The sequence below is a fragment of the Buteo buteo genome, chromosome 12 (assembly GCF_964188355.1).
Source record: "Buteo buteo chromosome 12, bButBut1.hap1.1, whole genome shotgun sequence".
In the NCBI taxonomy this organism is placed as follows: Eukaryota; Metazoa; Chordata; class Aves; order Accipitriformes; family Accipitridae; genus Buteo; species Buteo buteo.
Window position 1 is genome coordinate 20,540,715 of NC_134182.1, and position 26,444 is coordinate 20,567,158.

General features: G+C 42.1%; 1 protein-coding gene across 1 annotated transcript in view; it reads left to right on the forward strand.

Moving 5' to 3' along the window:
• Positions 1-26,444, forward strand: part of KIF6 (kinesin family member 6) — a 202,269-nt gene that overhangs the window by 116,044 nt on the left and 59,781 nt on the right. Inside the window, exon 14 of the mRNA XM_075042931.1 lies at positions 18,871-18,973. Within this exon, the coding sequence (XP_074899032.1) occupies positions 18,871-18,973 (103 nt within the window). The remainder of the gene's footprint in view (positions 1-18,870; positions 18,974-26,444) is intronic.

The following is a 26,444-nucleotide window of genomic DNA, read 5'->3' on the forward strand; positions in this document are numbered from 1 at the left end:
TCTTGTCCTTCATATGCCTGGAAATGGTTTCCAGGATTAGTTGCTCCATCACCTTCTCAGAGATCGAGGTGATACTGACTGGCCTGTAGTTCCCTGGGTCCTCCTTGCCCTTCTTAAAGATAGGAGTGATGTTTACTTTAGTCTTCAGAAGCTTTGGCCAGTCACCTTGATTGATCAAAGATTATCAAGAATAGCCTCACAATAACATCATCCGGCTCCCTCAACACCTGTGGGTCCTCCCATCAGGGCCCATCAACTTATGTATGTCCCATTTGCTTAAGTATTCCCTGACCTGATCCTCTTCTGTGAAGGGTATGTCTTCCTTAATACAGACTTTCCCCCTGTTCTCTGGGACCTGGGATAACTGAAGGCTGGTCTTGCTAGTAAAGACTGAGGCAAAGAAGGCATTCAGTATCACAGCCTTTTCCATGTCCTGTGCCCCCAACCTCATTCAGCAGGGGGGTCCACATTTTCCCTAGCCTTCCTTTTGTCACCTAGGTACTTATAGAAGACCTTCTTGTGGTCTTTGACTTTAAGCCATTTTTTCTATGTTGCTTTTTATGTAACCCAGTACAAGAATGCAACAATTAAACATCAACATAAGATCAGTACATATATGTTTAATATACAGCTCACATAAAATCAACATGAATATCCAGTGCCACTGGAAACAAGCAATGGCTTCAGTCTTGACAGGCAAAAGAATTTTCACAAAAACAAAGGGAAGACACGTCATTCTTGGTTTCTCCCCACAAAATGAAATAACTGGGGATGGAAATGATTGTGATGAGTTAACCCTGGCTGGACACCAGGTGCCCACCAAAGCCGTTCTATCAGTCCCCCCTCCTCAGCTGGACAGGGGAGAGAAAACATAACAAAGAGCTTGTGGGTCGAGATAAGGACAGGAGAGGTCATTCACCAATTACCATCACGGGCAAAACAGACTCAGCTTAGGGAAAATTAACTCAATTTATTACAAATCAACCAGAGTAAGGTAATGAGAAATAAAACCAAATCTCAGAACACCTTCCCTCCACCCCTCCCTCCTTCCCGGGCACAACTTCACTCCCGGATTTCTCTACATAACCCCCGCAGTGGCACAGGGGGACGGGGATGGAGTTTACAGTCATCACACGTTATTTTCTGCCGCTTCATCCTCCTCAGGGGGAGGACTCATCACACTCTTCCCTGCTCCAGCATGGGGTCCCTCCCATGGGAGACAGTCCTCCACGAACTTCTCCAACGTGGGTCCTTCCCACGGGCTGCAGTTCTTCACAAACTGCTCCAGCATGGGTCCTTTCCACGGTGTGCAGTCCTTCAGGAGCAGACTGCTCCACCGTGGGCCACCCATGGGGTCACAAGTCCTGCCAGAAAACCTGCTCCACGGGCTCCTCTCTCCACAGACCCTCAGGTCCTGCCAGGAGCCTGCTCCAGCATGGGTTTCCCACGGCGTCACAGCCTCCTTCAGGCACCCACCTGCTCCGGCATGGGGTCCTCCACTGGCTGCAGGTGGATATCTGCTCCACTGTGGACCTCCCTGGACTGCAAGGGGACAGCCTGCCTCACCATGGTCTTCACCACGGGCTGCAGGGGAAATCTCTGCTCCAGCACCTGGAGCATCTCCTCCCCCTCCTTCTTCACTGACCTTGGTGTCTGCAGGGTTGTTTCTCTTACATATTCTCATTCCTCTCTCCGGCGGCTGTTTCTATCTGTCCCAACTTTTTTTTTCCTTCTTAAAAATGTTATCACAGAGGCGTTACCACCATCGCTGATGGGCTCGGCCTTGGCCAGCAGCGGGTCCGTCTTAGAGCCGGCTGGTATGGGCTCTCTTGAACACAGGGGAAGCTTCCAGCAGCTTCTTACAGAAGCCACCCCTGTAAATCCCCCCGCTACCAAAACCTTGCCACACAAAACCAATACAATGATCTATTACTTTTTAACAGTTCTCAGCAACACTGCAAAAGGTCTTGATATAGGTGCATTTTGTTATCCTAAAAATTTGATCAGCTGTTTATATTTTTTTTTGTCACAAGGACTGTTACTACTTAAAATCTTTTCCATTTTGATTAATTTATCAGTATTTCCATAGAGCCAGGATTTCTCTTGTTGCAAACAATGATTGCTAATGGCTGTAACTCAAACCTATGTGAATTCAAGTAAACTTTCTATGGTATATTAAGAATGTTCAAGTTAAAATTTCTCTTTCTCCTGAAGAAATCTGTTTCTGAAGGTTTTATTCTTAGAATATTAAAAGTAAATAGTATTAATGTGTTGCATAATTTTGTTCTTAAAAAGGTAATGTGCATGCTGTTTGTCATTAATGTCAGCAAAAATGGATTTGAATCCTGACCTATTTGTTCTACTTTATCCTATTTTTAGTGAATAGGAGGATTTTGGTAAAACTCACTTAAATATGGCTATAATTTGCATTTTTAATAAAACATTTTGATGAATGCCTCTATTCAAAATGTTTTATTAAAAATGCAAATTATAGCTTTATTTAGACCTCCTCAGTCTTCTGTGTTAACACTGATTCAGAAGGCATGTACACTTATACTTCTGTTTGGCAAAACTGGTTTTAAAAAAGGATATATACAGCGTTCAGAATTTTTTTTTTTTTTTTTTTACAATGTACAAAGATTTAGTGTTTCCTTTACAATTCAATCCTTCAGGATAGATTTTAATTTTTTGCATTCAAATAAAATAGATATGGTCAAAAGAGTTTTAAAAAGAAGTAAAAAGCCATTAACAGCTGAGGAAAGTCCAAAATAATGAGCTGAAGTTTTAGCTAAAGGTAGCTATAAGTTTTGTAAGAACAATTTGATAAAGTTTTGAAAAGTTGAATTGCAAATTCAGGAAAGAAGTTAACCAATTTGTTTTTATGTATAAGTCCAGATCCCATTGTTATCTCCTCCTTTTCTACTTTGGCTCCTATTTCAAAACCATTACAGATAAAAATGGAAAAAAAAAAAAATATATATATTACAAGTATTGGTAATAACTACTCACTTTCTACATGCACTACCAACTACTTAGGCTTACTAAAATGCACATTTGGTGTAGCACAAGAGGCACAATGTGCTTAATTCCATAAAGAATTCCACAACTTACAGTCAGGGTAGGTGTTAAAGAGTGTGCAGGCAGCTGAGCAAAGTTACACAAGTGATCTCTAAAACTCTGCTGTTGCATGTGCACAGGACTCCCATTTTGACTATGCTGAACTTCTGGAGTTTATCACATGCCTAGAAGTCCTCAGTTCTAAGATTAGTTAAAACTCCTGAAAGCTCATTTTTGTGTGTATATTTAGAGTACAGTTAATACACATTGACTGCTTTGACCAATGTTATTTAAAACATCAGCAATGACATGAGAAAGAGGGTGTCGTGGTTTAACCCCAGCCAGCAACTAAGCACCACGCAGCCGCTCACTCACTCCCCCCCCCACCCAGTGGGATGGGGGAGAAAATCAGGAAAAGAAGTAAAACTCCTGGGTTGAGATAAGAACGGTTTAATAGAACAGAAAAGAAAAAACTAATAATGATAATGATAACACTAATAAAATGACAGCAGTAGTAATAAAAGGATTGAAATGTACAAATGATGCGCAGGGCAATTGCTCACCACCCGCCGACCAACACCCAGCCAGTCCCCGAGTGGCGAAATCCCTGCCCCCCCCTTCCCAGTTCCTAAACTAGATGGGACGTCACATGGTATGGAATACACCGTTGGCCAGTTTGGGTCAGGTGCCCTGGCTGGGCATGAGAAGCTGAAAAATCCTTGACTATAGTCTACTGAGCAACAACTGAAAACGTCAGTGTTATCAACATTCTTCACATACTGAACTCAAAACATAGCACCGTACCAGCTACTAGGAAGACAGTTAACTCTATCCCAGCTGAAACCAGGACAGTATCCACCCCTTATTCTATACCATTGACGTCATGCTCAGTTCCCATACCTTTAGTTCCATCCTGGTCAATCATCATCACCTTTTCCATCCTTTTGAGACATATGAACAATGAAATATATATATATATATATGTATACACACACAGAGATATCATTCCTTTAGTTTATGGGTTATGTTCATTAAATGTTCGTTGAGTTCATTTAGTTCCCTACTCTGGGCTCCATCTGTCATACCAGTCTGTCTGGGCAAAAGGGATGGTGCAAAGTCCTCTCAGTCGGTAGAGCAGAATTGGGCTTCAGTACGGTGTGACGAGCAGGTGACATTGGACACAGCAGGAGGATGGTGTGCACCGTTGGATTGTTGCATGCTGGAGTCAGTTCTGGTTCCATCACTACTGCGCTTTGCTCAGTTTTATCACAGTTCTTTCTTGCTTGATCCAAGTGATTCTTACTATAGTACTATGGATATAGCATATAACAATTATAGTAATGATAACATACAGTAGCAGGGTTATATAGCAACTAATATCATACAGTTTAATTCTGGCTATTTTCACCTGAAGTCAAATCCCCTTGAGGCACACATCGGACTTCTCCGTCTTTTCGCATCACCCACCAAGTGCACCCAGGCTCTTGAGCAAAAGCAATCCTACGAATGGGTTTACCTTTGCCTGAGGCAGGAGTAACCCAGACTGTTTTCCCTAACATGTTTTTCATGTGCACTACAGGGACTTTATCCCCTTCTACAGTATGTAAAAATTCTGACTGGGCAGGGCCAGTCCGATTGGCAGATCCTCTGGTGTTGACTAACCAGGTGGCTTTTGCTAAATGTGTATCCCAATGTTTGAAGGTTCCATCCCCCATTGCTCTCAATGTAGTCTTTAACAGTCCATTGTATCACTCAATTTTCCCAGAGGCTGGTGCATGATAGGGGATATGATACACCCATTCAATGCCATGCTCTTTGGCCCAGGTGTCTATGAGGTTGTTTTGGAAATGAGTCCCATTGTCTGACTCAATTCTTTCTGGGGTGCCATGTTGCCACAAGACCTGCTTCTCAAGGCCCAGGATAGCGTTCCGGGCAGTGGCATGGGGTACAGAATATGTTTCCAGCCATCCGGTGGTTGCTTCCACCATTGTAAGCACATAGCGCTTGCCTTGGCGAGTTTGTGGGAGTGTGATATAGTCAATCTGCCAGGCTTCCCCAAATTTATATTTCAGCCATCGCCCTCCATACCACAGGGGCTTTAACCGCTTGGCTTGCTTAATTGCAGCACGTTTCACATTCGTGGATGACCTGCGCAATAGTGTCCATGGTCAGGTCCACCCCTCGATCTCGAGCCCATATATATGTTGCATCTTTTCCCTCATGGCCTGAAGTATCATGGGCCCACTGAGCCATAAATAGCTCACCCTTATGTTGCCAGTCCAGGTCGACCTGAGCCACTTCAATCTTGGCAGCCTGATCCACCTGTTCGTTGTTTCGATGTTCTTCAGTGGCCCAACTCTTGGGTACATGAGCATCTACATGATGTACTTTTACAACCAGATTCTCTAGCTAGGACGCAATATCTTGCCATGGTGCAGCAGCCCAAATGGGTTTACCTCTGTGCTGCCAGTTGCTCTGCTTCCATTGCTGTAACCACCCCCACAGGGCATTTGCCACCATCCATGAGTCAGTACAGAGAGAGAGCACTGGCCACTTTTCTCTTTCAGCAATATCTAATGCTAGCTGGATGGCTTTCACCTCTGCAAACTGACTCGATTCACCTTCTCCTGCAGCAGTTTCTGCAACTTGTCGTGTAGGACTCCATACAGCAGCTTTCCACCTTCGATGCTTTCCCACAATGCGACAGGACCCATCAGTGAACAGGGCATGTTGCCTCTCATTTTCTGGCAGTTTATTATACAGCGGGGCTTCTTCAGCACGTGCCACCTCCTCCTCTGGCGACATTCTAAAATCTTTGCCTTCTGGCCAGTCCGTGATCACTTCTAAAATTCCTGGGCGACTGGGGTTTCCTATGCGAGCCCGTTGTGTGATCAATGCAATCCACTTACTCCACGTGGCGTCAGTCGCTTGATGTGTAGAGGAGACCCTCCCTTTGAACATCCAGCCCAGCACTGGCAGTCGGGGTGCTAAGAGGAGCTGTGTCTCAGTACCAACCACTTCTGAGGCGGCTCGAACTCCTTCCTATGCTGCCAATATCTCTTTTTCAGTTGGAGTATAGCGAGCCTCGGATCCTCTATATCCTCGACTCCAAAACCCCAGGGGTCGGCCTCGGGTCTCCCCAGGTGCTTTCTGCCAGGGGCTCCAGGTAGGGCCATTCTCTCCAGCTGCAGTATAGAGCACATTTTTAATATCTTGTCCTGTCTGGACTGGCCCAAGGGCTACTGCATGAACAATCTCCCATTTAATTTGTTCAAAGGCTTGTTGTTGCTCAGGGCCCCATTTAAAATCATTCTTCTTCCGGGTCACTTGTTAGAGAGGGCTTACAATCAAACTGTAATTTGGAATATGCATTCTCCAAAACCCCACGACACCTAAGAAGGCCTGTGTGTCCTTTTTATTAGTCGGGGGAGACATAGCTGCTATTTTATTAATCACATCCATTGGGATCTGACAACATCCATCTTGCCATTTTATTCCCCAAAACTGGGTCTCCTGTGCAGGTCCCTTGACCTTATTTCTTTTATGGCAAAACCGGCATTCAGAAGGATTTGGATTATTTTCTTCCCTGTCTCAAAGACTTCTTCTGCCGTGTTGCCCCATACGATGATGTCATCAATGTATTGCAGGTGTTCCAGAGCTTCACCTTTTTCTAGTGCAGTCTGGATCAGTCCATGGCAAATGGTGGGGCTGTGTTTCCACCCCTGGGGCAATCGATTCCAAGTGTACTGGACACCCCTCCAAGTAAAGGCAAATTGTGGACAACACTCTGCTGCCAGAGGGATTGAGAAAAACGCATTAGCAATGTCAATTGTGGCATACCACTTGGCTGCCTTTGACTCCAGTTCGTATTGAAGTTCTAGCATATCTGGAACGGCAGCACTCAGCGGTGGTGTAACTTCATTCTGGCCACAATAGTCAACTGTTAGTCTCCACTCCCCATTAGACTTCCGCACTGGCCATATGGGACTATTAAAGGGTGAGTGAGTTTTGCTGATCACTCCTTGGCTCTCCAGTTGGCGAATCAACTTGTGGATGGGAATCAGAGAGTCTCGGTTGGTGCGATATTGCCGCCGGTGCACCGTCGTGGTAGCAATTGGCACTTGTTGTTCTTCAACCTTGAGCAACCCCACAATCGAAGGGTCTTGAGAGAGACCAGGCAGGGTAGACAGCTGTTCAGTGCCCTCCATCTCCAAGGCAGCTATAGCAAAAGCCCATCGATACCCCTTCGGGTCCTTAAAATACCCCCTCCTGAGGTAGTCTATGCCAAGGATACACGGAGCCTCTGGACCAGTCACAATGGGGTGTTTCTGCCATTCATTTCCAGTTAGGCTTACTTCAGCTTCCAATACAGTTAACTCTTGGGATCCCCCTGTCACACCAGAAATACAAATGGATTCTGTCCCTCTATAACTTGATGGCATTAGAGTGCACTGTGCGCCAGTTTCTACTAGAACCCTATACTCCTGTGGGTCTGACGTGCCAGGCCATCGAATCCACACAGTCCAATAGACCCGGTTATCCCTTTCCTCCACCTGGCTGGAGGCAGGGCCCCTCTAATTCCAGTCAGAGTATTCAGTATTCACTTCTCGTGAAATTGGCTCAGAATTCCCTTCAAGAGGATTGGAAATAAAATCAGCACTTCTACTCTGTTTGGAAACTGGAGTGGCATTTTTCCTGGTAGAATCCCCTTTTGTGGTGGTTTTTCCTCGCAGTTCACGTACCCATGCATTTAGGACCGAGGTAGGTTTTCCGTCCCATTTCCTCATGTCCTCTCCCTGATCACATAGATAAAACCACAGGGCACCTCGCGGTGTGTACCTTCTATATTCTCTCTCTTGGGCAGAGGAACGCTCACTCCTAATAGCTGAGACATTGGTCCTTAGACGTGTGGAGTAGGACATATCCTCTTTGAATTGCTGGAAATCCTCAGACAGCTTCTCCACAGCTGCAATGCAGGCTTGTAGGGAGGAGGAGAGATTTTCTTCGTATTGACGGAGTTGGCGAGCCACTTCATCCACTGTCGGTGCCTCTTCATCCTTCCAGGCCATTATTGCCAATGCGTTGGCATAGGACGATGGTGCGCTCCGTACAAACTTCCGCCACATGGGTCGTGTGCATTGGACTTCATCTGGATCTTTGGGTAATTGTGGGTTGTCCGGGTCGTGATGAATTGTCTCTAGCATAGCTAATTCCCTCAGATATTGAATACCTTTTTCCATGGTGGTCCACTTGCTTGATTGACATATAACGTCTTCCTTAAAGGGGTACCTTTCCTTCACACTTGACAGGAGTCGCCTCCAGAGGCTGATGGCTTGTGTCCCTCTTCCAATTGCCTTGTCAATGCCACCTTCCCTGGCAAGCGATCCCAGCTGCTTGGCTTCTCTACCTTCTAATTCCAAGCTATTAGCCCCATTGTCCCAGCATCGGAGGAGCCAGGTGATAATATGCTCACCTATACGGCGGCCAAAGTCTTTTCGCAAATCCCGCAGCTCACTCACGGATAGGGACCGGGTTATTACCTCTGGTTCTGCCTCTTCCTCCGGTTCCCGTGATGACCCTGGTTCATCTTCATCCTTCGCTAAGCGAACTGATTTTTTCTGTACGGGGGCAACTGATGCTGGTGCAGGTTGGTCCGCTGGTTCAGTTGCAGTATCGCTCATCGGGTTTTGGATAACCGCAGTGTCTGTCGCCGAGGTTTGGGTAGCAGCAGTACTCATTGCTGGGGCTGGAGAGACCACAGTGCCTGTCGCTGAGGTTTGGGTAGCCTGAGTTCTCGTCACCGGGGCTGGAGGGGTCACGGTGCCTGTCACCAAGGTCTGGGTGCCTGCAATGCTCCTTGCCGGGGCTGGAGGGGCCGCAGCGCCTGTTGCCAAGGTTTGGGTGGCCGCGGTGCTCATCGTTTTGTTGTTAGACCCAGAGACTTTCTCTTCCCCTTGAGGGTACTGAGTGGTGTTGAACAGGGCTCGATAGGCATGGGCCAGGCCCCAGCACGTTGCAGTGATTTGTATCTCTCTGGAGCTGCCGGGGTGACAGCATACCTCTTCCAAATATTTTACTAGCTCTTCTGGATCCTGCACTTGTTCAGGGGTGAATTTCCAAAACATTGGAGGTGCCCACTTTCCTAGGTACTTGCCCATGCTACCCCACACACCCTGCCACTCATAATTATCCAGCCTTGGGGCACATCTCTGGGTGATCTTCTTAAATAGCTGTTTAACCTTAAACGAGAGCTGAACCACATTCAGAAGCATGCTAATTCCTAGCAGCAGGGCTAGGACCGTGCTAGTCCCAACATTCCAGGAGTATTCAAATTTTTCAAAATTCTCAAACACCATTGTAACTGGACTGAAGGAGAAAGGAGAGGGGAAGAAAGGTACCCCACCCACAGACTGGTTTTCCATGGAGGAAAGGTAAATGGTATAATTATTAATAGTTTCCCACAGATGGCTCCCACAGTATAAAGGTGACAATGCTAAATGCAAATACCGGATTAATCCCACAGCCGATGACTTTATCATACCATAAACCAGAGTTATACCGTACATCAAAGCGAAAACCTTAATCCACCTCCCACGGATGATAAGCAGTAGAAGAGGAACTACATACAACAAGCGAGGTGATACATAAAAGAGCCTTAAAAACCAGAGCAACAACTCGAAAAATACATAAATCAACATAATGAACGCTTAAAACAAATTTGTTTTAACAAGCTCTCGTCAGGTTTGTCGTTATCTCAACCCTTCGTGCCCCACGTTGGGCGCCAAAAGGACTGTCGTGGTTTAACCCCAGCCAGCAACTAAGCACCACGCAGCCGCTCACTCACTCCCCCCCCACCCAGTGGGATGGGGGAGAAAATCAGGAAAAGAAGTAAAACTCCTGGGTTGAGATAAGAACGGTTTAATAGAACAGAAAAGAAGAAACTAATAATGATAATGATAACACTAATAAAATGACAACAGTAGTAATAAAAGGATTGAAATGTACAAATGATGCGCAGGGCAATTGCTCACCACCCACCGACCAACACCCAGCCAGTCCCCGAGCGGCGAAATCCCTGTCCCCCCTTCCCAGTTCCTAAACTAGATGGGACGTCACATGGTATGGAATACACCGTTGGCCAGTTTGGGTCAGGTGCCCTGGCTGGGCATGAGAAGCTGAAAAATCCTTGACTATAGTCTAAACACTACTGAGCAACAACTAAAAACATCAGTGTTATCAGCATTCTTCACATACTGAACTCAAAACATAGCACTGTACCAGCTACTAGGAAGACAGTTAATTCTATCCCAGCTGAAACCAGGACAGAGGGGATGCTGTCTGTAATGTAGCAATTACAGGACTTGTTCAGGAAGGGAGAAAATGCTTCTTCAGTAGATGAGTGCTTGAAATTTAGTGTGGTCATTGCTGAGCAATAACATGCCTAATTATGTTTTAATATCTGGACATTAGTACACAACAGGCATCATTCTCAGAGCCAAACTCCAATAAAGCTTCAACAGAGCAAGAATCAAAGTTCATACTTTTACAAAGAAGTTTGACTCATTTCTTAACTGCTAATTTCCAGCTGTCAGAAGGAATAAGCAGCTGGATTTGTAAAGGTCACTCATCTTGAATGTAAATAGGTAGTAAATTTTAAAATTAGTTAACCTAGGTTGTTGACTGGCAAGAAGAGATAGCTTACATGGAATGTATCTCATGGTTTCTTCTCTCAGCTCTCTACCTCAGCATAGCCCATTCTTTTGGTGCTGGAGTTCCTGCTGGAAAAAAGAAAAAAAGACCAATTTCTCATGAAGCAGCTCCTGTAATCCTGTAGTTTATAGCCTGAAATATTAAGATAGCCCCAAGCTGGTACTAATTGATGGTGCACCCACTACAGACATTTTTTTCTTGTGCGTACAGACTTCTACTTCAGAAAACCTCAGTATCTTAATAAAGAATAAAGCTAAAATGTAATATGAAATTAAAAGTACAGTAAGTTTCCAAAACCAGATTGATGTTTATAACAAGTCATTTTTTCTCTGCTAAACTGCTCTGAAAATGAAATATGCCTCTTTTGTGGTTTATGGTGTTACCGGCAAGATTGGTGGTGGAGACGATTCTCCAGGCACCAAAAATACATGCAGATCTCTACAGATGTCCCTAACAAAAAACTTCACTTGCATTTGGTCCAAGCTGTCATGACTCCATTGATGTAGGTTGTAATTTCATAAAGCTATTAAAATAGTCTTATCCCACCATTCAGAGTCTTTTTTCCAAAACCAAGAAAGATATATGGAAGAGGAGAATTTACATACCATATCTACCACTCAAAACCGCACAGAACATGTAAATGAGGCAAATTTTGTTGAGAGTATTCTATCTGGTTTTAAACATGTTGGTCTAGTTCAAAAAGGGAGACAAGTTTTTGAACATAAAAATGCTTTTTCAGGTCTAAAACAGAAGCAGCAAATGTTGCTACTGCAACATGGCAAATACATGAAGGATGTCAAAACATATACATTTAATTTGCTATTACTCAATCTTAACTGAAATCTTCATCTTAAGCACAGTAGTCTAATTTAAAGTTGATAGGTGACTCAAGTGCCTAAAGTATTGGCCCTTTCTTATATTTAGTAAAATTTTTACAACTGCATGAACTGTTGAAGGGAACAGATTTAGACTCCTACAAAAAGAGGGAAAAGCACAGTCTATTTCTAATATCCAGTATTTAATGTAAACTGCACAATGCAGTATAAGATATATGTCCTGTTTTATAAGAAGTTACCTGAAATGTGTGATTCTGGCATAAGCAAAAGTGAATCTTATTTATTTAGAAGTGGCAGCACCATTGGGTGGGTCTCCTAAAGTTCTTGTGGGTTTGAATTCATACTTTCCTTTGTATCCATCCCCTGAGCTTCTGCCAAGCCTACCATGCTTCATTTCAGGCTCTCTCTTTGTACCTACAATTAAGGACTTTCAATGTCTGTATGTATTATACAATCAAATATGATCTCATAGGCAGCTTTAAAGAAGTAAATGGTTGCAAATAGTAGCTGAAAAATATTTTTTTCTCTTTTGGGACATACAAGCTGTCATACATGAAATGTAAAATATTTCTGCAATAATGTTGGCATCAGAACATGAGAAAAACTTGGTTGTATCAATAGTTACACTACTCTATTCCTTACTGCTGATACCTGCAAACATTTTGTTCATGCTAAGTAGCCTCTAAGTGCACCCTCAGCTCCTCTGCTCCTACTCTGGATTTGATAACTGCTGCCCATTGGCTCTTCAAAGAAAATATAAATGCATAACTAGGTAACATAAAAGTAGGCATGCTGTAAATGCTAGTGCAGATATTCTACAGCATCTTGAAGCCATGACATGTAATCTGAGAAATTATTAAAATCCATAACTAAAAGAAACAGAATCAGACCAAAATGGTCCTCTTAACTGAGTCTAACACAGCTCTATGAGGTGAAGGTGATGATGGTATATCAAGTTGCTATTAACAGTTTTCTTTTATCCTGTAATTCTCAGTAGCATTGTGCTTTGCAACGTTTGACAGGTAGACAAACTAGGATACTAATTTTCCAGAAGAGGAAAATAAGGGAAAGAGATTTCAATAGTTTCAATCTTTTCACATTGAGAACACTCTAAGGTTCAATCTGGTATCAGAATTACCACATGTCAGTAAGGAGTCTAAAGTTGCATTTATGACTATTGTTAGGCACTAAAGTCAAGTGGCTTTTATTGCAAAAGTAGAGCTATTAAAAACATACAGCTGGGTTAATATGAAAAATATTTTTCTTACCTGTCCTGTTACCTGTGATTTTTTAAAATAATGAAACTGAAGAAAGTCAACATGATTAAATTCAGCTATCATATCTCATTTGGGGTTTTGTTGTTGTTGTTCTGTGGTCCTGGACAATCTTAAAACAGTGAATTTCAATTTAATCTTGTTTTAAATTAAGTTTATACTCCATTTAACCTTTGTTTTTGAAATACCATTCAATATTTGCCTTACTACTCCTGCAGAGGAATATTAATTAACATAAAAACCTACTCTTAATGAGATTTTTGTAAGTGGTTGTTTGGGGGTTTTTTTTGGAAGCATTCAAATGTATATGTTTTGACATCCTTCATGTATTTGCCATGTTGCAGTAGCAACATTTGCCGCTTCTGTTTTAGACCTGAAAAAGCATTTTTATGTTCAAAAACTTGTCTCCCTTTTTCAACTAGACCAACATGTTTAAAACCACAGTAGAAATATATACTTGTGGAGTGCAGTCCGACCTGCCTACATCAATATTCAGTACCACAATAAACATGCTCATAATCTCAAGAAACTTCATTTTACCCTCTTCCTCCCCTGTAAATAAACAAGGAAACTCCAGAGCCAGCGAAATTAAATTATGCCAATGTTTTATTTAGTTCATTGAGTCTGAATATTCTTATTTTCCTTTGAGGCTTTTAACTTTCCCAAAGACTGTGTTTTGCAGTTCAACACTGCAGGGGTACTGTGAGGAACCTTGTTTTATATCTTTCTCACTTCTGTATTGCAGTGTAATGAAGATAGCCATATGTAATATACATACTTTTCATGAAGAATTTAGCTGAGCTTTACAGTGGGGAAGTAGTTGTTGTATATTGGTTTTCCTATTTTTAAGTATTTATTCTTTATTGATTCATTATTCCCAAGCTCTGTTACAGCTACTTTTTTCTGTTCTGAACAGATGGCTATGATATCTTGAGGGATCCTGGTAAAGATGTAATGAATTATGTTTATATGCAAATACTTCTAGTACCTTAGTTCTATTACAAAGACTTACCAAATAATTTGTCTTTAGTTTCATTTGGAAGTGTCCACAGTTCCTTTGTTTGTGTTTGATAAGAAGTGGAAATACATAATAACATGAACAGATTGACAGTCTTTGTAAGCATGAAGACTCACAATTCACATTAGCTGCCATCCTGAAATTCTTCAGACAACCCTCACTTGAATGAGAACTTTCTTTGAGCAAAGGGGATTTTTTTGCTTCTATTAATTTCAGTGGAAGAGTTGACAATTCTTGTCCAATAGAGCACTTAGTAGGAATGGAAAGACAAAGTTTTCTACTGTGAAAATGTAGTTTCTGCAAAACTGATATGTGGGCAGATATGTGGACAGATGCCTTTCTCATCAGAATATATGGTCTGAACAGCTATTCCCAAGAGTTTGCCTTTGTTAACAGTCTTAACGTTCCTCCCTCGGAACAGCTCAACTTGCAACGTTAACTTGTCTCTCCTGGAGAGTCATTTCCAATTCTTTTTGCAGGTTAAACTGGCAGCCTCTGGCATGAGGGCTGCTGGAACCCCCTTGGAGCTCTCATACCAAGACCAAAATCTGGTTACAAGGTGGGGTTGTGAGGAGTCACTGTGATTCTGCTTCCTGACAAGATATCAGTTTCATGCTATTGTTTGACAGATTTTTCCAGACTTAACTGGGTTTCATGCATTAAACTTTATGAAGGTCTTTTCCCTCTAAGCAATAAACCTTTTTTCAACAAACGAACCAGAAAAAAAGAAGGTGGCCAGTCTCAGCACTCTGGAAGTGCCATTTCCAGTTTGAGCACTCCTGAAATCTTTATGAAAAAACACTAAAATAAAGTCCTTAAAAATTGTCCAGTATTTATAGACTGGGATCATTAAAGCAAGCTGCAATAGGATTTGTAGGTGTTGGATAAATTTAAAAATCAGTATGGTTATTTAAACATGTACAACCACGTTTGATCTCTTGTGGCAACAAAATAAGGTCTAAGTTTATACACTTGCATGCTCTTACCTGCTTTGGTATAGTCCTTGCGTAATCCCTGTGGATACTATTTAACTTAAAAATAGCATTCAGCCCTATAATTTCTCTGCTGGCAGTTGAGCATCCAGTGCCACACTACACCCTACATGTTCTTTTAACTTATTTTCCTAATTAAAGTTTATGAGGTACTCACAGTTGTTGTTTAGGATGGCTGTAAATAGCATTTGTATATGTAACAGTGTAGAATAAATGATCTCTAAATAAGTTAGTGATAGAATAGGGTGCATAATATCTGCCAGTGACTTTGCTGATATGCAGGCTTCTACCTGCTGTAAGCATACAACTGAGTCTTGAAATTGCTTTGATCTTTTCATGTCACCTCAAAAAGTAATCAGCCACATCCAAAAGCCTTATTACGTTTTTGCTCAATGTATTTTGAACTATTACTGATTTCAGAAGTTTAGCCCTTTATCAATACTACAGCAAGCTTCTTATTTCTTGGTCATTTCAGATCTTGTTGCTCTAGTTCAGAGGCATCATTGCCATTCTGCTTTCTGACTTACCCAAGTTCAGTGGGACAGCTGCAATTTGCACATTTTACATGAGGAGCCTATTGAACCAAAATTTTTGCTTCATGTGAAAGTTGGTGGAGTGTACCAGATAGGAGTACAGACTGAAATCAAACCTTCAATGAGAACATTCTTAAACATTCAAAATCAGGATGTGTATCAAACCTGAATTTTCCCAAAACTTCAGATGTTTGAATTTGCTGTAAATAATGATGGGTTTGCTGTAAATTTCACATTGGGCATTGGGCATATTTGTGAGTGTTTTAATATTAAAGCAAATTTACACAATCTAACAGGAAAGGTATAATTAAAATTAAGTTGATACAAAATGTATCACTTTTTAATGCAACCCTGTCAACTGGGGTTTCATGGATATGATTGCAAGAAAATTTTATGCTTTTTCCAATGTTCTGAATTATTTTTATGGTAATGATTATTCCAGTTCACATTGTAATGACTTGATGACATGTGTTTCCTGGTTCTCATCCCGTAGGATATGATGATTCTTTCTTAGATAAGAATTTTCAAGTATTTATTTTGTAACACTATGCCACAGTATTAAAGAAGGAAAAGAGAAAATGTTTGACCTGTAAAAGAAATTGTTTTCTACAAGTTTAACAGTTTTAGCTGAACTGTTTGACTACCTTGCCAAAAATGTGTCATCATCAATGGTTTCTTCTTTCAATTCTGCTTTTATCCATAGCATGCATATATTGCTATACATAGGTTTCAATTTACAGCTAAAGAAAACCAGAAATTCAACAGCACTTTGTTTTAAAAGAACATATAGCTTATTTGTTTGAATTAGGCCCAGAAGAAACAGCATGCCAATAATATTAGTGCACCTTTGCACTTGAAGGCCATTTGAAAGAAGGTGAAGCTACTTTATGACATTGTACATTATTTAAGAAAATATAAGCAATGTATTTGAAGATACAATGTTGACTGTGGAGAAAGCATAATTTTCACTACTTAGCAGAATGAAAACACAAGCACTCCATCAAGCTTCCAATGTTTCTTGCAGTCTTTTACTAGTATTAACATTGCTGTACTCCCTTATTATAAACCTAATGTCTCTGTCATTACCCACAGACTGCAACATTCTTCTGTAGGTGTTTTATGCTTATATTATGCTGAGGTGCAATCTTAATGGTCCTTTTTAAGCTCCTTTCCTTAGATACTATTTTCAGAATGTGATTGTTTGCTACTTCATATATCTCTGTATTTTCTTAGAATGGACTGTATAAACCAGAAAATTTCCCCTTCCCAAGAGCTCTGGAGATCTATTTTTGTGTGCTTTGTTTGGCTGTACAAATCTGCTGCCTTTTAATGTAGCGCTGGAGAATGATTATCAGATTACCTTTAATTTTGGTTGATGCATTTCTGCCAGGCAGAAACAATAATCACTGTAATAGTTTTGTTTTCCAAACTTACTTCTACTGTTTTTATTTCTACTCTCAAAGGCAGCACATTGCCGGAAGGGTTAAATACTTTACATTGCAGTGTTACATATGAGTAAGGGTGTTTCATTTTTTATTTTAGACTTAGCCATGAATTTCATCCAGGCTTCCTGCACTTAATACAAACTTTTTCTGCAACAAAAGTAATTCTAGAGGGTCAATTCAGGATGCATATTAAAATTAGTGCTGGTGATGGGATGAATGTGCTATAAAATTCTGCTTGCAAAGCTGCCTGTTTTTCTTCAAGGCAGGCATGAAACATGAACGTTATGTTCTCAGGTCATCATCACAGAAAAATGTATTTTCTAAATCCTCTTGCTCCTTTGGATCACACAGCAGTAAAGACTGCACTGTATCTTTCTTTGATTTTCTTTTTCAAAAAGGGTGGAACATTTCTGCATGCTTTGCCATTCAAACATTCCTGGTGGTTCTATTTTCAACTCAAAATTTTTAAATTAGTAACAGATGTGCTGATTCTTTTGACTGAAACAGAGGGCAAATTTTTCTACTGTATTTTGAATAAAGTTTTTTAAACTTTTACTGATTATTGAACCCTGAGTGCTAGTTTTTGTTACCAGCCTTCACTGTAAACAGTATCTTACACCATGGAAATCTCACTAAAGTCAGTGGGGAATAATCCTGATATTATGATGAGCGGCAGCAGAACATATTTGGAGTGACTATAAAATGCAGCTTATGGAGCTAGACCCCAATAAGGTGTAGCATCCCAGTATTGCATATCCCAATCTGTTTAGGTATGTTTTGTTAATGTATCGTCCCCACTTACACCAAAATTGCAAAGCAGGTAGCCTGGAAAATAATTGGCATACATGCATACATATGTTATTGGTAGTACTGGTCCATTGGCACAAAACCTACAGAAAACTCTTGCGCAGCAGAACTCCCAGGAAACTTTATAGCTCTCGTGCACATAGATTTGGGGGTCTTGATAGCTCTGAAGCAGGAAGGCAGGCTTGTGAGTAGGACAGAAGAAAGACACTAGAGGAAAAAAAAACTAAGGAGAATCAAATTCCAATTTAGGGAACATCATTCTGAGGTTTAAGTTGCAACCATGAGGTTGATTTAAGAGGTGGAGCTATTTTGCACTTTTCACACAGTTTGAGTGTGAGATTCTTCTCCCTTTCTGCTCCTGAACTATCTTCATTAATGTAATTTATTTAACTGCAAGTCTCATCCTTTCTCCTTGCTTCTTTATTGACATATATGTACTTGTGATAACACAGATGCTGGTGTAATCTTTCTCCTTAAGCCTTTGAATTTTTTTGTTAATGATAATACAGATGCATGATTTCTTACCTGGATCTGTAGATCATCTAGCAATGAGAACTGATAAGTAATACAGCCTGTAATACTTTTCCATAGTGATTTTTAAAAAGATTTGAAGGCCAAATAGGTCTTGACCTTCTGGCGCACAAAAGGAAACAAACACCATATTGAAAACGTAAAAGGCAGGAACCAACCATTTACGTAGGTAGAATACCTGCTTCACTTAAAAGGGGATGAAAAACATTCACTAATACATAATTAAAAGAAGGCTGAATTTTTTTCTTCCAAGAGTACTGAAAATATTCAAGGTATGTTTAGGGGCCAATATGAAACAGGGATGAAAGAAATACAGAAGCAAATTTGTTGTGAAAATACCTCTGGCTCACACTTAAGAATATTTCACATATTTTTAAATTTTCAAAATTTAGTTTTACTTATCAACATTTTAAGTTGTCTTGAGAAATTATACAGCTCAAACATTCAGACTTTAGAGAAGTGAAGTAAAACAAAATTAATTTGTCAGATAAGAGAAATCTGTTGTCAGAAATGCTTTCCTGTTGGTGGAACACTGAACTTAGTCTTCTGGGGGCATTAAGACCCCTGGGCTGACTTGCTATATTTGTCTAAATAGGAGTTGAATAAATCAAAATCTCTGTCTTTTGATGACTCTGAAGTAGTTTCCTTTTTTTTTTTCTTGGGGCAGGAGGAAAGATGTCACTTGGATGTCAGGAAGCTTTTGAAGTTTTCAAGCAGGACCATGCTGACAGTATAACCATTGAGGACAACAAACAGGTTCTAAAACAGAAGTGAGTGTCACAGCAATATTTCCTCTGGTTTTATTCATCTTATCTTTATAGCCACATTGAAGCAATGTGGTAATGGCATTTGTGATCATGAATTACCTAAAGGAAGTAAGATCCATGTGACTGAATCAATTACTGTGATTTCGACTGTCAAAAATGCTTTACTGGCTTTGGCACTGAGTTGGACAGTAAGCTAGGAGATGTTTAACATATGCTTTTGTCTATTGTTCCTGACTTGTTTGCCAAGTGATTTTAGCTGCTCTCTGCCAGTTTTGCACTCAAAAACAAAAATAATCATTTCCTTCTCCACATTTATTGTTAATGCTGGCAAAACACTTCAAAATCTTCTGCTGAAGATGGTGAGAATGGCAAAACATTGAAAACATGAATTTTCATAAAGCAAATTTTAAACATTTCAGAAATTAAACCACCAACACTTGTTCATGTTGATTGGATAACAGTACTGTTTCAGTGTCAGTTTTTCAAGTGTTAACCCTCCTTGTACTGCAAAAGAAACACAAGGTTTTGAGATTGGAGATTCCAAAAGCAGATCTTTCAATTTACTCTTGTAACCAATATTTCCCCTAACAGGTTGTTTTGGTTTTTTTTCTTTTTCCTTTTTTTTTTTTTGTCCTGGGGTTTTTTCCTTCTCCAGGTTTCTCTTGCTTTCTTCTGCTTTCTTAATAACACAATCTTCCCACTTAACAGGCATGAAAGACATTGTTTTCAAGGTCACTGAGTTTTATACTCATTTACTTCAGTGAAATTGCAGCAAGAAATGATCTCCACGTCTCTGTGACTTATTCAAGATCTTGCTATTTATCATTTTTCTGAACTGGTTAACTTTCTACCTGGGTCTGTAACTTTGCCACAGGGACCCAAATTGCCATGGTATTAGATGTATATAAGAATTTATCCATGTAAATTGGATGTTTAGTAATGCTTTTCTTCTGGTCAGTATATCAGATGAGGCCACATCACTGCATCATCACTGCATAAAGGATTACACTGCAATGATTTCTGATGTTGCTGTGTACTGAGCAGAACACTTTGTGGTCACAGCATGATAATGGGAGCAATACAGTTCTGAGCCGTCCCCTGCATTTCCTCTAGTTAATTGCAATTCTTCCATATTTTGTCTGTTTGTTATAACTATGAAGCAAACTGGTATTTCCTCCTGGTTTCAGAACATGTAAAAGATATGAGCAGGACCCACAGTTTGATGCCAGATTTGCTTTCCCTAAAGGACAAAGCGATTCAGACTAATGCCTTAGGTAACGCCTCTCTAATATGCATCAGCTGATTGCTGAAGTCAGTGCTAATGTGAATGTTGATACCCTGGAGCAAATCAGTTTTCCTCTGCTATTTGCAGTCATTTTTAGCAAAGATGCCTATAGCTCCAAGTTTACCGAGTTCATTAGAATGGATTTATATCAAATCCAGTCTGTAATTTGGAATGCAGCCTCTGAATTACCAGTTACACAAAAGCTCTGTTACCCAGCCAGTGTTCAAATTGCACAGGAAGAAGTGTGTGGACACCACATGTTTAAAGGTTACCATAACTTCCCTTTATATGTAGGCCTCTCATGTTAATAATTTTGTTTATAGTTGCATAACCACTTCTGTCATACCACAAACAGTATTTGGTTCACAAATTCCTTATTTTTAGCTGTCTCATTTTTTCCTTTGGGTATTTTGTGTAGATTTTCTTGGCTTGCTAATTATCATAGAATCATAGAGTAGTTTGGGTTGGAAGGGACCTTTAAAGGTCATGTAGTCCAATGCCCCTGCAATAAGCAGGGACATCTTCAACTAGATCAGGTTGCTCAGAGCCCTGTCCAACCTGACCTTGAATGTTTCCAGGAATGGGGCATCTACCACCTCTTTGGGCAACCTCTTCCAGTGTTTTACCACCCTCATTGTGAAAAATTTCTTCCTTCTATCTAATCTAAATCTACTCTCTTTTAGCTTAAAACCATTACCCCTTGTCCTATCACAACAGGCCCTGCTAAAGAGTCTGTCCCCATCTTTCTTATAGGCCCTCTTGAAGTATTGAAAGGCCACAGTAAGGTCTCCCTGAGCCTTCTCCAGGCTAAACAACCCCAACTCTCTCAGCCTTTCCTCATAGGAGAGGTGTTCCATCCTTCTGATCAATTTTGTGTCCCTCTTCTGGACCTGCTCCAACAGGTCCATGTCTTTCCTGTGCTGAGGGCTCCAGAGCTGGACGCAGTACTCCAAGTGGGGTCTCATAAGAGCAGAGTAGAGGGAGAGAATCACCTCCTCCGACCTGCTGGCCACGCTTCTTTTGAATGCAGCCGAGGATGTGTTTGGCTGCCTGGCTGCGAGCACACATTGCTGGCTTATTTCCAGCTTTTTGTCCACTGGTACCTTGTCCACTGATGTAGTCACTCCATCATAGAAAGCCACTAGGTTGATCAGGCAGGACTTGCCCTTGTTGAAGCCATGCTGGCTGTCTCGAATCACCTCCCTGTCCTCAATGTGCCTTAGCATAGCTTCTAGCAGCATCTCTTCCATGATCTTCCCAGGCACAGAGGTGAGGCTGACAGGTCAGTAGTTCCCAGGGTCCTCTTTTCTACCCTTTTTAAAAATGAGTTCAATGTTTCCCTTTTTCCAGTCACCAGGGACTTCAACTGACTACCAAGATTTTTCAAATATCATGGAGAGTGGCTTGGCAACTATCTCAGCCAGTTCCTGCAGGACTCTGGGATGCATCTCGTCAGGTCCTATTCCTCAGGAGGTCATGAACCTGATCTTCTCTTACAGTGGGGGGACTTTGCTCCTCCAGTCCCCATCTTGTAGTCTATCCACTTGAGAGGTGTGGGAAGAGAGATTACCAGTGAAGACTGAGGCAAAAAAGTCGTTGAGTACCTCAACCTTCTCCTTGTCTGTTGTTATCAGTTTGCCAGTCTTGCTCATCACAGGGGGTACGCTTTCTCTGACCTTCCTTTTCTGGCTTACATACCTGTAGAAGCCCTTCTTATTATTCTTTTCATCCCTTGCCAAGTTCAGCTCCAGCTGTACCTTGGCCTTCCTGACCCCATCCCTACACAACTGGGCAGCATCCCTGTACTCTTACCAGCATACCTGTCCCTGCTTCCACTGCCTGTGCATTTCCTTCTTGCCCTTTAGTTTGACCAGCAGGTCTTGACTCATCCATGCTGGTCTCTTGCCTTCCTTTCCTGATTTCTTACACTTGGGGATCAAGAGCTCTTGTGCTCTATGGAAAGCATCCTTAAAGATCTACCAGCTCTCTTCTGCTCCCTTGTCCCTGTGGCAGTTTCCCAGGGAGTCCTATTAACTAACTCCTTGAACAGATGGAATTCTGCTTTCCTAAAATTCAAGGTCCTGACTTCATTCTTCACCTGACCCATATCCCTCAGGACTGCGAACTCCACCAGTGCATGATCACTGCAGCCCAGGCTGCCTCCAACCTTGATGTCACTGATTAGCTCACTTGTGTTGGTGATCAACAGGTCCAGTATCACATCCCCTCTGGTAGGGCTGTCTATTACCTGGCTTAAGAAGTTACCCTCAATGCATTCCAGGAGTTTCCTGGACCGCCAACAACTCCCCATGCTACTTTTCCAGCAGATGTTGGGGTGGCTGAAGTCTCCCAGCAGGACAAGAGCCTGCGAGTGCAGTGCCTCCTGTAGTAGTGCCTCTGGCAGGAGAGTGTCATCCACAATTTGCCTTTACTTGGAGGGGTGTCCAGTACACTTGGAATCGATTGCCCCAGGGGTGGAAACACAGCCCCACTATTTGCCATGGACTAATCCAGACTGCACTGGAAAAAGGTGAAGCTCTGGAACACCTGCAATACATTGGTGACATCATCGTATGGGGCAACATGGCAGAAGAAGTCTTTGAGAAAGGGAAGAAATTAATCCAAATCCTTCTGAAAGCTGGTTTTGCCATAAAAGAAAGTAAGGTCAAGGGAGCTGCTCAGGAGACCCAGTTTTGGGGAATAAAATGGCAAGATGGACGTCGTCAGATCCCAATGGACGTGATCGACAAAATAGCAGCTATGTCTCCACCAACTAATAAAAAGGAAATACAGGCTTTCTTAGGTGTTGTGGGCTTTTGGAGAATGCATATTCCAAATTACAGTTTGATTGTAAGCCCTCTCTATCAAGTGACCTGGAAGAAGAATGATTTTAAATGGGGCCCTGAGCAACAACAAGCCTTTGAACAAATTAAATGGGAGATTGTTCATGCAGTAGCCCTTGGGCCAGTCCGGACAGGACAAGATGTTAAAAATGTGCTCTATACTGCAGCTGGAGAGAATGGCCCTACCTGGAGCCCCTGGCAGAAAGCACCTGGGGAGACCCGAGGCCGACCCCTGGGGTTTTGGAGTCGAGGATATAGAGGATCCGAGGCTCGCTATACTCCAACTGAAAAAGAGATATTGGCAGCATAGGAAGGAGTTCGAGCTGCCTCAGAAGTGGTTGGTACTGAGACACAGCTCCTCTTAGCACCCCGACTGCCAGTGCTGGGCTGGATGTTCAAAGGGAGGGTCTCCTCTACACATCACACGACTGATGCCACGTGGAGTAAGTGGATTGCACTGATCACACAGCGGGCTCGCATAGGAAACCCCAGTCACCAGGGAATTGTGGAAGTGATCAAGGACTGGCCAGAAGGCAAAGATTTTGGAATGTCGCCAGAGGAGGAGGTAGCACGTGCTGAAGAAGCCCTGCTCTATGATAAACTGCCAGAAAATGAGAGGCAACATGCCCTGTTCACTGATGGGTCCTGTCGCATTGTGGGAAAGCATCAAAGGTGGAAAGCTGCTGTATGGAGTCCTACACGACAAGTTGCAGAAACTTCTGCAGGAGAAGGTGAATTGAGTCAGTTTGCAGAGGTGAAAGCCATCCAGCTAGCATTAGATATTGCTGAAAGAGAAAAGTGGCCAGTGCTCTATCTCTATGCTGACTCATGGATGGTGGCAAATGCCCTGTGGGGGTGGTTACAGCAATGGAAGCAGAGCAACTGGCAGCGCAGAGGTAAACCCATTTGGGCTGCTGCACCGTGGCAAGATATTGCGTCCCGGCTAGAGAATCTGGTTGTAAAAGTACATCAGGTAGATGCTCATGTACCCAAGAGTTGGGCCACTGAAGAACATCGAAACAACGAACAGGTGGATCAGGCTGCCAAGATTGAAGTGGCACAGGTGGACCTGGACTGGCAACAAAAGTGTGAGCTATTTATGGCTCGGTGGGCCCATGATACTTCAGGCCATCAGGGAAGAGGTGCAACATATAGATGGGCTCGTGATTGAGGGGTAGACTTGACCATGGACACTATCACACAGGTTATCCATGAACGTGAAACATGTGCTGCAATTAAGCAAGCCAAGCGGTTAAAGCCCCTGTGGTATGGAGGGCGATGGCTGAAATATAAATTTGGGGAAGCCTGGCAGATTGACTATATCACACTCCCACAAACTCGCCAAGGCAAGCACTATGTGCTCACAATGGTGGAAGCAACCACCAGATGGCTGGAAACATATTCTGTACCCCATGCCACTGCCCGGAACGCTATCCTGGGCCTTGAGAAGCAGGTCTTGTGGCAACATGGCACCCCAGAAAGAATTGAGTCAGACAACGGGACTCATTTCCGAAACAACCTCACAGACACCTGGGCCAAAGAGCATGGCATTGAGTGGGTGTATCATATCCCCTATCATGCACCAGCCTCTGGGAAAATTGAGTGATACAATGGACTGTTAAAGACTACATTGAGAGCAATGGGGGATGGAACCTTCAAACATTGGGATACACATTTAGCAAAAGCCACCTGGTTAGTCAACACCAGAGGATCTGCCAATCGGACTGGCCCTGCCCAATCAGAATTTTTACATACTGTAGAAAGGGATAAAGTCCCTGTAGTGCACATAAAAAACATGATAGGGAAGACAGTCTGGGTTACTCCTGCCTCAGGCAAAGGTAAACCCATTCGTGCGATTGCTTTTGCTCAAGGGCCTGGGCGCACTTGGTGGGTGATGCGAAAAGATGGGGAAGTCCAATGTGTGCCTCAAGGGGATTTGATTTTAGGTGAAAATAGCCAGAATTAACTGTATGATATTAGTTGCTATATAACCCTGCTACTGTATGTTATCATTACTATAATTGTTATATGCTATATCCATAGTACTATAGTAAGAATTACTTAGATCAAGCAAGAAAGAACTGTGATAAAACTGAGCAAAGCACAGTAGTGATGGAACCAGAACTGACTCCAGCATGCAACAATCCAACGGTGCACACCATCCTCCTGCTGTGTCCAATGTCACCTGCTCGTCACACCGTACTGAAGCCCAATTCTGCTCTACCGACTGAGAGGACTTTGCACCATCCCTTTTGCCCAGACAGACTGGTATGACAGATGGAGCCCAGAGTAGGGAACTAAATGAACTCAACGAACATTTAATGAACATAACCCATAAACTAAAGGAATGATATCTCTGTGTGTGTATACATATATATATATATATATTTCATTGTTCATATGTCTCAAAAGGATGGAAAAGGTGATGATGATTGACCAGGATGGAACTAAAGGTATGGGAACTGAGCATGACGTCAATGGTATAGAATAAGGGGTGGATACTGTCCTGGTTTCAGCTGGGATAGAGTTAACTGTCTTCCTAGTAGCTGGTACGGTGCTATGTTTTGAGTTCAGTATGTGAAGAATGTTGATAACACTGACGTTTTCAGTTGTTGCTCAGTAGTGTTTAGACTGACTATAGTCAAGGATTTTTCAGCTTCTCATGCCCAGCCAGCGAGAAAGCTGGAGGGGCACAAGAAGTTGGCACAGGACACAGCCAGGGCACCTGACCCAAAGTGGCCAATGGGGTATTGGGACATACCATGTGATGTCCCATTTAGTATAGGAACTGGGAAGTGGGGGCAGGGAATCGCCGCTCGGGGACTAGCTGGGTGTTGGTCGGTGGGTGGTGAGCAATTGCCCTGGGCATCATTTGTACATTCCAATCCTTTCATTATTGCTGTTGTCATTTTATTAGTGTTATCATTATCATTATTATTTCTTCTTTTCTGTTCTATTAAACTGTTCTTATCTCAACACACTAGTTTTACTTCTTTTTCCTGATTTTATCCCCCCATCCCACTGGATGTGGGGGAGTGAGTGAGCGGCTGTCTGGTGCTTAGTTGCTGGCTGGGGTTAAACCACGACAGACAGAGATACTGTTTGTGGATTTCCTTAGTTACTTTGGCTAGATTAAGACTATTCCAGATCAGCTGAAGGCTTGCTTAATAAATAAGTATTACAGTTCTGCCTTGACATTCAGCAAGGTTCAACTTGTACACATCCAAATAACAATTCAGAATTTCATGTCAAGCCTAATGTCCTACAACAAATGTCCCAATGCAGCAAATCATCCTTCTACATTTTAAAGTATTAATATTTAGACTATTACAATGGATATTTCCTT